At 46.7% G+C, this 11,318-nt stretch overlaps 1 protein-coding gene across 1 annotated transcript; it reads left to right on the forward strand.

Moving 5' to 3' along the window:
* Positions 1-9,509: 9,509 nt before the first annotated feature.
* On the forward strand, positions 9,510-10,501 carry LOC102461538 (olfactory receptor 52R1-like). Its single transcript, XM_006119571.2, has one exon. The coding sequence runs from the start codon at positions 9,554-9,556 to the stop codon at positions 10,499-10,501; it is 948 nt and encodes a 315-aa protein (XP_006119633.1). The 5' UTR covers positions 9,510-9,553.
* The last annotated feature ends 817 nt before the right edge of the window (positions 10,502-11,318 follow it).

Raw genomic sequence — 11,318 nt, forward strand, 5'->3', positions numbered from 1 at the left:
TGTCAAGGTCACAGAAACTAGGAGTCCTGGCTTTCCAGATGTAACCGCTGTCTCCCATCACTAACTCAATGCATGCCAAGAGGGAACAGAAGTCGTGGATTAGCAGGGAGTGTTTGTTAGCTGGTTGCCACAGACATCCGTGGGGTGTGGCCTGGGACTGAGGTAACGCTGAGCTTTCTGGGAAACCAGCCTGAGCCCCCTCCCACACTGTGAGTTTGTTGCACCCACCTGCAGTGCATGGGCGCTTTTGCCAGCCACTCATGTAATAACAACGGTACACAGGCCGTTCCCCTCAGTTCCCAAAGCTTGTCCCTTGAGCAGTGTAAATGTATTACCCAGTCTGCTCCTCCCTTCGTAGCAAGAGCTCTGTAAACCAGGGCCCGTTCCAGAACAGATTTCCCTTTGCCTTTCAGAGACCTGACTTGTGTAGGTCACTCATTGAAACGAGATGTATCCTCCACACAAGGGTCAGGTTTAAGTCATCGTCAGTGATGGCTTTGGAGCCGACTGTGCATTGCCCAACTCGACATCTAACACGACAATCTGAGCTCTGCCATTCGGACAGGATTCGAATCCAGCAGTGTCACTGCGATGCAACAAAGACGCCACCAATCTTCTCCACATCAGGCCAGGATCTCTCCTCCCCAGCCTGGGGCCACCTCCCCGGTCACAGCCCTTCATCCTCCGGCTGTGTTTTTGGGGGCTCAGTGGCAGGGCAAGTGAATCCGACTGTGCTGTCAGATCCCCCATTCACAGCTTTTATCATGTGGAAGGAACTTCATTGCCCCTACAAAGAGCCCAGCTCTTTGTGAGGGAAACAACAGACACAAAATGGAGTCTGGTGTCATATGGGCTGGTCACATGCTGTTCTGCACTGCAGTGGGTCGTTGCAGGGGGGTAACCCATATTCTGGTTACGACATCCCCAGGAAAGCCCATGAGATGGGATAGCTTCTTCCATGGATTGTTGGGTTCATTGTGAGGCCATTAGCCGGAGGAACCATTCACAGTGCAGTGCCTAGATTGGATGGAAACTACTATGGTCTAGGGTTAGGGTTAAGGGGCAAGGACTTGAAGGTAAAAGAGTCAGAGTGGCAGAGTGGTCTGAAAAATTGAAGAAAAGTAAATAAACCTGAGTAAATAAATCTGGACAAATTGGTGAAATGGTCTGAGGTAAACAGGATGAAGTTTAATAAAGACAAATGTAAAATGCTCCACTTCGGAAGGAACAATCAGTTTCACACATACAGAATGGGAAGCAACTGTCTAGGAAGGAGCACGGCAGAAAGGGATCTAGGGGTGATAGTGGACCACAAGCTGAATATGAGTCAGCAGTGTGATATTGCAAAAAAAAAAAAAAAAAAAGCAAACAGGACTCTGGGAGGCATTAACAGGTGTGTGGTGAGCAAGACACGAGAAGTCATTCTTCCGCTCTACTCTGCGCTGGTTAGGCCTCAATTGGAGTATTGTGTCCAGTTCTGGGCACCACATTTCAAGAAGGATGTGGAGAAATTGGAGAGGGTCCAGAGAAGAGCAACGAGAATGATGAAAGGTCTAGAGAACATGAGCTATGAGGGAAGGCTGAAAGAACTGGGTTTGTTTAGTTTGGAAAAGAGAAGAGTGAGGGGGGACATTGTAGCAGTTTTCAGGTATCTAAAAGAGTGTCATAAGGAGGAGGGAGAAAACTTGTTCATCTTGGCCTCTGAGGATAGAACAAGAAGCAATGGGCTTAAACTGCAGCAAGGGAGGTTTAGGTTGGACATTAGGAAAAAGTTCTTAACTGTCAGGGTGGTCAAACACTGGAATAAATTGCCCAGGGAGGTTGTGGAATCCCCATCTCTGGAGATATTTAAGAGTAGGTTAGAGAAATGTCTATCAGGGATGGTCTAGACAGTATTTGGTCCTGCCATGGAGGCAGAGGGCTGGACTCGATGACTCTCGAGGTCCCTTCCAGTCCTAGTGTTCTAGGATTCTATTAATAAAATGAGCTGCAAGAGAAATCAGCAAGGAAAGGACACTTAAGAGGAGAGAAGGGCACGAAACAGTGAATTAAAGGAAATAAAATCTGATAAGGGAAGGCAGCCGCTAGAGAAATCAGTAAGGAAAGACTCCTTAGAAGAGAGGTCTGGTCAACACGCCATCGAATGAATGCAATGGTGGCTGTGAGAGATCTCCACAAGGGCTTCTCAAGACGAGTGATAGCTCAGTGGTTTGAAGATTGGGCACGTAAGCTTAGGGTTGTGAGTTCAAGCCTTGAGGAGGCCATGTGGAGCAAAGATCTGTCAGGGATGGTACTTTGTCGTACTGGACTCCATGGCCTTTGAAGCTCTCTAGGAGCTAGGCGTTTCCATTCACTTTGTATGTAAGAGAAGAGAGCATGGCATAACTGAACAAAATGAAATTAAAGCTGTCTAAAAGAGGAGACAGGAAAGGAAGGCTTTTCCAGAACAACAGGGTGAAAGAAAGCTTCTGGCAGATGGAGGAGAAGACAGGGGTGAAAGATGTTAGGTTTAGAAAGCAGCAGAGGATAAAAGGTAAACCCTGGTGCTGTGTCTACACTGCAGGCTTCTTGCTCAAGAACAGTTGTTCTTGTGCAAAAACGCACTGAGCAGCCTTGGAAATGAGGGTTTCTTGCACAAGAGCTCCAATGCTCTGTACGGGGAAGAAGCCTTCTTGAGCAAGAACTGGCTTCCTGGCTTCCCAGGAAAAACCGCAGCTGACCACTTGGACGCGCCGCACCCGCACTCACAGCTCCTTACTTCCTGGTTGCTGGACCCCCCCTTAAAGCCACATGGAGCTTGCAGACACCACGCGGCAGCAGCAGCTCCATCCTGCGACTCTGCCCTGCTGCACCCAGGAACCCCAAGATGTCTGCTCCACAGGCAACCCAAGAGCCTGCACCCTCCTCTCAGCCACACTGGGGCTAATGTAAGAAATCAGGGCTTCTTGCGCAAGAACTATGATGCTCCCGCTCAGGAATAAGCCCCCTTGCACAAGTGTTCTTGCGCAAGAGGCCAGTGTAGACAGCCAACATGAATTTCTTGTGCAAGAAATCCCAAAGACTAAAAGACTAAAATGGCCATTGGAGCTTTCTTGAGCAAGAGAGCATCTACACTGGCACGGATGCTTTTGTGCAAAAGCACATCTCTTGTGCAAAAGCACATGCCAGTGTAGACGCTCTCTTGCGCAAATGCTTTAACGCAAAAACTCTTGCCTTAAAAGTATTTGCGCAAAAACTTGCCAATGTAGATGCTGCCTCGGGGTTTCAAACAGGTCTCATATGAAGAGACATTAAGAAGACTTGGACTTTTCATCTTAGAAAAGATAAGACTGAGGGAAGATATGATAGAGGTCTATACAATCATGACTGGTATGGAAAAAGTGAATAAAGAGAAGTTATTTACTTATTCCCATACTATAAGAACTAGGGGTCACCAAATGAAATGAACAGGCAGCAGGTTTAAAACAAACAAAAGGAAGTTTTTCTTCACTCAGCGCACAGGGGAGGGATCACATGAGGATTACCTGTTGGGATCCCTCCCTCTGGGCATCTGGCATTGGCCACTGTCGGCAGACAGGATACCTGACTGGAAAGACCTTTGGACTGACCCAGTATGGCTGTTCTTATGAAGGAAATCAAACATGAAATTTCAGAACTGGTAACTGTAGTGTAGAACTGTTTAAATGAACTCCTCTCCCAAATGATGGCAAGATAACCCATGTGACTTTTTTTTTAAATGGCCCCAGGTTAATTCTCTAGTAAAAGACAACTGTCAGATACATAGAGGGACATTCCTCACGGAACTATGAGAATTCTCTGATGACATCATCAAGAATACACTAGACAAAATGTTCACGGGTAGCTCAGGAAGATGCAACTTTTGTTGGTCTCTATTTCCCTCAATCCCCGATGCTTGTGTAACCAACACCGGGAAGGTTTGAACCCAGGAGCTGAGGTTAGGAGCCGCTTCAGTTTGAGCTATGATGCCAGCTGCTCTCAGCTTAGGCTGTAGAGTTGCTTTTTTCTTATCTCTCACTGTAAGTGGACTGTGCCACTCCATGGGAAAGTGAACCACATTAGGGCTGTGTCTAGACTGGCCAGTTTTTCCGGAAAATCAGCCACTTTTCCGGAAAAACTTGCCAGATGTCTACACTGGCCGCTTGAATTTCCGCAAAAGCACTGACGATCTCAAGTAAGATCATCAGTGATTTTCCGGAAATACTATGCTGCTCCCGTTCAGACAAAAGTTTTTTCCGAAAGACTGTTGCACAAAAGGGCCAGTGTAGACAGCACAGTAGTGTTTTCCGTAAAAAAGCCCCGATTGCGAAAATGGCGATCGGGGCTTTTTTGTGGAAAAGTGCATCTAGATTGGCCACGGACGCTTTTTTGCAAAAAGTGCTTTTCCGGAAAAGCGTCCTGCCAATCTAGATGCGCTTTTCCGAAAATGCTTTTAACGGAAAACTTTTCCGTTAAAAGCATTTCCAGAAAATCATGCCAGTGTAGACATAGCCTAGGTGTGTGGGTTATACTTGGAAACTCTGACAGAACTCGGTCTGAGTCACATCCCACAGCCTGTGGCATTACCTGCAAGTGTGAAAGTTTTGGGGAATTCCAATTTGACTTAAAGAGACCATGCTAATGGCAGGGAAGTCAGGACTCCTGGGTTTTGTCTGTCACCTTCCCACTCAACTGCTCTGTGGCCACGTCCAATTCCCAGAATCATAGAAGTGGAAGAGTCCGTGAGAGGTCATGAAATCCAGTCCCCTGCCCTCACAACAGGGCCAAGCACCATCTAGACCATCTCTGACAGGTGTCTGTCTAACCTGCTCTGAAATGTCTCCAGTGATGGAGGTTCCACAACCTCCCTAAACAGGCAGGACGTTTTTCCTAATGTCCAACCTAAACCTCCCTTGCTGCAATTTTCACCCATTGCTTCTTGTCCTGTAGTCAGAAGCCAAGGAGAAAATTTTTTTTCACTCCTCCTTGTAACACACATTTAGATACTTGAAAACTGCTCTCATGTCCCATGTCAGACTTCTCTTTTCTAAGCTAAACAAGCCCAGTTTCTTCTGTCTTCCCTCAAAGTCATGTCTTCTAGACCCTTAATCATTTTTGTTGCTCTTCTCTGCATCTTCTCCAATTTCTCCGCCAGTTTGGTCCCTGTGCTTCAGTTTACCTCTCTGTACAATGGGGATATGTTCACAGTGACTCTCCTTTGCTAGGTGAGTTGAAGATCCTTCAGGGAAAGGTGCTGCCCAGTGTGATGATAGTTACTGATGAGAATCACTTATCTCTGGCCCCTTAACGAAAGCTCTGTGTGCCTGCAGAAAATACGATTGTCTCCTCTCGGTGATGTGTCTCCAGATATGACAGTCGACTATCAGCCTATTCCTGCTGAATATCCAGGGTAGCAGACCCTCTGGCGAGCTCGGCGTTATCCCTACATTTCTTACTGATCAACTCTAAGTTACCAATATCCAGAAATATACAAAACAGCCAGCTGCTCTTGGACCCAGAGCCCAAGGGTTCTCCGCTCCCTTTGGGAAAAGCACCTTAATGAGTGTTTACTCCTGAAGATGGATAATTAGCAGAGAAGCCCAGAAGGACTTGTTTCTAGCCTGTTTACATCCAGACATCCTCTTCTCCCCTCAAGGCTGAGTGCAACCCACTGGGATTAAATAGAACTATATTATAAACCGTGGAACCCCCTGTGTCAGCTGTCGGTGCGGGACGCTGCTGCAGACGCTGGGCGGAAAGAGGTGCAGGACGCGGCTGCCCGAGGGGGATTCCCAGGGAGGACACGTCCCTCTCAGCACTCACAGGTACCAGCTCTTGCAAGATGTGTACAGATGTGGTCTCCTCACCTCAAAAAAGATATTTTGGCCTTGGAAAGGCTTCAGAAAAGGGCAACTAAAATGATGAGGGGTTTGGAACGGGTTCCATATGAGGAGAGGTTAAAGCGACTGGGACTTTTCAGTTTAGAAAAGAGGAGACTGAGGGGGGATATGATAGAGGCCTATAAAATCATGAGTGGTGTGGAGAGGGCCGATAAAGAAAAGTTATTTATTAGTTCCCTAAATAGAAGAACTAGAGGACACCAAATGAAATTAATGGGGAGCAGGTTTAAAACTAATAAAAGGAAGTTCTTCTTCACACAGCGTGTAGTCAACCTGTGGAACTCCTTGCCAGAGGAGGCTGTGAAGGCTAGAACTGTAACAGAGTTTAAAGAGAAGCTAGATAATTTCATGGAGGTTAGGTCCATAAAAGGCTATTAGCCAGGGGATAAAATGGTGTCCTTGGCCTCTGTCTGTCAGAGGCTGGAGAGGGATGGCAGGAGACAAATCACTTGATCATTGTCTTTGGTCCACCCTCTCTGGGGCACCTGGTGCTGGCCACTGTCGGCAGACAGGATACTGGCCTAGATGGACCTTTGTTCTGACTCAGTACGGCCGTTCTTATGTTCTTATGACAAGCCCAGTGCAGCACAGGCCTTATCAGACAGAATCGGTCTGTGTCCTTTCCGCTCTGCACAGCCACTAACCATCTCAGCGTCTTGCTAGGCCATGAGTGTGCTCCAGTCTCACTGGCAAAAATTCATTCCCTTCTGCGCTCCACCTCCCACCCCATGTGGTGGCCCCCTGAGGTAGCGGCATTTCAGGGGCACAGGGGATCCTGCAGGATGAAGGGGATTAGTAGGTGTCCAATGCGAGGACAAATTGTGATGTGGTGGCTCGTGCTCTGCTTCAACCCCAGTGAGGCAAAACTCCCCTTAGAGTAAAAGCCTCACGAGCCAGCTGGGTGTTCCTTCACAGACACGGTCACCTCGTCCTCTTGCAGATCCAGCTGCTAGGAGTGTGGGGCTGTTACTTGGCTGTTTATCTCCTGTAAGCAGATTTTATTGGGTACGAGCGCAGGGTTTCAGTGGCTGCAACTTAAAACAGGCAGAGCAAAGTGAATTAGAAACTTAAAATAGCCAAAAATGCAGAGCTTGCTCTAACCCCCTAAAGCGTATTACAAACCTACCCGAAAACTGTTCTAATTTCAGCTAAACCTCCAAGCCAAGATCATTTTTTCCCTGTGGACGCTGTTTAATTTTCTTGGGAATGACATAATGAACAAAGAGCAAGGGCTTGAAGACTTTGCATCTTAAATAGCCTCCCTTATAGGCGGGAATTCTTTGTTTCACATGCTCCCTTTCCTTGGAAAAGTACGTGGTCAGACCTTACCCATTGGGGTGGTCACATGTCTTCCTAAGACCAACCCCTGCTTAGACTTACAGGACAAAAGAGGCTGTTGATCCCCCAGACATTGAGGGAAACACCCTGGATGGTTTTCATTTGCACACTGGAAACTACAATCCATCCCATACTCCATATCTCTAAATTTACACAAAAGCATGATACATGCACCAAAATAAGATACACAGATCCAGCAGATTTTTTTATAAATGGAGATTGCCTAGCTCCTAGAACTGGAAGGGACCTTGAAAAGTCATTGAGTCCAGTCCCCTGCCTTCACAGCAGGGCCAAGTACCATTGCTGACAGATTTTTGCCCCAGATCCCTAAATAATGTCACCAAGGATTGAACTCACAACCCTAGGTTTAGCAGGGCAATGCTCAAACCACTGTGTTATCCCTCCCCCTATTTTGTAGCTGTAAGTCAATGTCAAAAAGAACGGGGGGCAGGTCTGTCACAACTCTATGTCTAGACTTCTTTCGGAACTAACCCCATAGCAATTTTTCCATTCTTTCTTAACCTAATCATTTTTTAAACCTTGGCTTTTTTTTAATACTTTATGATTAACAGAGGAATTGCCATAACGCTTTTCTAGGATTCCTCTTGTTCTTCATATATGCAACCGCTTCCTTTTTACAATCCTTAGCCCTGTCAAGCATGGAGTTTCCCCTGATATCTCTAACATTCCTTATTAATTTTTGTAACTTCTGACTTGTATTCTTGGCCATCTATTTTCCCTTTGCCTCTTTTTTATATATTATTTTCCCCTCCTTAACTGATGCCTTCACTTTCCCATCGAACTTACTTATTACTGAACATTGTTCATTCCATTGACCGTGGAAGTGGGACTTTTCACTTTCTAATAAACGTGAGTCAAAGAACTATCACATTTCCTTCCTGCTTTTCTGCCTAAGGCTGTGTCTAGACTGGCCAGGTTTTCCGGAAAATCAGCTGCTTTTCCGGAAGAACTGGCCAGCTGTCTACACTGGCTGCTTGAATTTCCTCAAAAGCACTGACTTCCTACTGTAAGAAATCAGTGTTTCTTGCGGAAATCCTATGCTGCTCCCGTTCGGGCAAAAGTCCCTTTTGCGCAAAACTTTTGAGCAAAAGGGCCAGTGCAGACAGCTCGGATTTGTTTTCCGCAAAAAAGCCCGGATCACAAAAATGGTGATTGGGGCTTTTTTACAGAAAAGCGTGTCTAGATTGGCTACGGATGCTTTTCCGCTAAAAGTGCTTTTGCGGAAAAGCGTCCATGCCAATCTAGATGCTCTTTTCCGAAAATGCTTTTAACAGAAAACTTTTCCGTTAAAAGCATTTCCGGAAAATCATGCCAGTCTAGACGTAGCCTAAATGTTTTTCTCCAAATAATTTTTCCAGGTTTGCAGAATTAGTCCTTGTGGAGCATGGAGCGTCTGTAGACAGTACTGGTTTGGAGAGGTACTCTGTCTGTCCATTTGAGTGTAGTTGGTTTCATTCTTCAATTTTCCTCTCCTCTATCATATGCTCCCTTTTTTTTTCATTAAGTGAAACAGTCCCTGACTTCTTAGTCTGCCCACAAATGGCAGCCTCCCCCATTCTCACCACCTCTCTTGGAAATCATCTTTCTACCGGCTGTGTCCTATACGGAGAGTGGGAGTCCAACACTGAGCAGATATCCATGTTTTTCGGGATGGCACGTTTTTCTCCATCCCATTCCTTAGGCAGCCAAAAGTTGTCTTCGTTTTTGCCTCTGCTGCCAATGGGGAGGTGTTTCCTGAAGCTTCTATCTGTGACATCAGGTCTTTTCCCTAATTTATGGTCTACTTCGGATGGTTCCCCCAACACATACCTTAGCAAAGATTTGATTTTCCCCCCACTCTTACATTTAGAGTAACTGGATGAATGGATAACTTCCAATAGTAGGGACTCGTAGCCTGGTTTTCCTTGCATTAAGGAAGCCTAACAGAGACCCCGTATCCACACTCATGTTTCCTTCTAGTGCCTTAGAAGTTTTTCCCCACCACATGGTGCAGGAATTAATGACTCAGTGAGCACCATAAGATATGGAATTGGCATTAGAAGGGACAGTTGTTTATAATTATTTTGTCTGAATGACAAAAATGTTAGTTTTCAGTGTGAAGAAAGAGCAGTCTTCTTCACTCATAAAAAAGCCATCTGCAGGGCATATTGTGTGTCATACTAACATTGTCTCTCCATGCAGGTATTTGTGCCATGACCATCACCCTCAACCAGGGCACATACAGGATGTCAGAGGAACGTAAGGTACATACAAGACACTCCGTTCTGTCTCACACTTGGACACCTCCTTCCTGATCCATGTCAGATTCCAACACAAGTGCCTTCACCAACCCCTCCACCTTCATCCTGCAGGGCATCCCTGGCTTGGAGACATCCTACACATGGATCTCCATCCCCTTCTGCACCATGTTCGTCATAGCCATCTTGGGGAACTTCACCATCATGTTCATTGTGAAGACGGAACAAAGCCTCCATGAGCCCATGTACTATTTCCTCTGCATGTTGGCCGTCACTGACCTGGTTCTGTGTACGTCTACCATGCCCAAAACACTGAGCATCTTCTGGTTCAATTCCAGGGAGATCGATTTCAATGCCTGCCTTGCCCAGATGTACTTCATTCACTGCTTCTCATCGATGGAGTCTGGGATCCTTGTGGCCATGGCGTTGGATCGCTATGTGGCCATCTGTGATCCCCTGAGACATTCCACTGTCCTGACCAACCGGGTGGTGGCCAAGATCGGCCTGGCTGTGGGGCTGCGCAGTGGTATACTCGCGCTGCCCTATCCTTTCGTAACAAGGCAGTGGCCTTATTGCAGAACCAACATCATCCCTCACTCGTACTGTGAACACATCGCCGTGGTGAACTTGGCCTGCACCGACACCCGAGTTAGCAGTTACTACGGCCTCTTTGTGCTCTTCTCTGTGATCGGTGTGGATGTCATTTTTATCTTTGTGTCCTACACTCAGATCCTCAGGGCCATCTTCCGCCTCCCCACCAAGGAGGCCCGGCTGAAGACTTTTGGGACCTGCGGCTCCCACATCTGCGCCATCTCAGCTTTGTACATCCCAGATTTCTTCTCCTCGCTCACGCACCGGTTTGGCCACAACGTGCCCCTTAGTTTCCTCATTCTCTTCGCCAACGTGTATCTCCTGGTACCCCCCATGCTACACCCCATCGTCTATGGGATGAGGACCAAACAGATCTTGGACAGGTTGCTTCGACTGTTTACATTTAAAGAAACCTAAACATTTTCTCCTTGGGCTCTGGCTTTCGGCCCAAGCTTCATGCAGACCTTGCTAGTGGTGTGGTGCCTTTTTCTCTGAATCACTTACTGAATGCTCAGAGGGTATGTCTACACTACCACCCTAGTTCAAACTAGGGTGGTTAATGTAGTCATACGAACTTGCAAATGAAGCCTGGGATTTGAATTTCCCGGGCTTCATTTGCATGTTGCCGGGCGCCGCCATTTTTAAATGTCCGCTAGTGCGGACTCCATGCCCACGGCTACACGTGGCACAAACTAGATAGTTCGGATTAGGCTTTCTATTCCAAACTGTCTGTACGCCTCGTGGCCTTACTGTGCTGTGTTAGGAGGGTGAACTGGAGAATCAGTTGATGTACAATATACTTGAGTGTGAATGTTCTAGTTCCTGATAGACATGAAACCCATGAGCCAACACCTCCTCTTCTACTTCTTCTCTCAAGGCCCTGCCTTGTCACTTACTCCTCTTTTCATCTCCATTTGTCAGTGGTTGGATCTTTTTCATCTTAACCTTCTCCTCTCCTCTCGCCGTGAGCAGTAAAGGAGCCATTTCAGATTTTCATAGAGGTTGCCAGTTTAAGTGTAATTCCAGGGGCTACTTACGCTCTTGAGAAATCTCTTGTTTTGGTAGATGGCTTAGCAATGAGTTGACAGGAGCACAGTATCTAATTCCTCTATTACAGAAAGAAAATTAAATAAATATTGGACCCACTCGTCTTTAAAACCAGTGTGTTCTTATAGCTTGGGACAAGGGCAGGGTTAGGGGGCTGGCTGGGAGAAAGGAAGCCATGTTCAGCCCT

The sequence above is a fragment of the Pelodiscus sinensis genome, chromosome 1, assembly GCF_052426305.1.
Source record: "Pelodiscus sinensis isolate ZL-2025 chromosome 1, ASM5242630v1, whole genome shotgun sequence".
In the NCBI taxonomy this organism is placed as follows: domain Eukaryota; kingdom Metazoa; phylum Chordata; order Testudines; family Trionychidae; genus Pelodiscus; species Pelodiscus sinensis.

Bases quoted from the DNA above. Each gene is read 5' to 3' on its own strand.
- LOC102461538 (XM_006119571.2), top strand. From the start codon at position 9,554: ATGTCAGATTCCAACACAAGTGCCTTCACCAACCCCTCCACCTTCATC.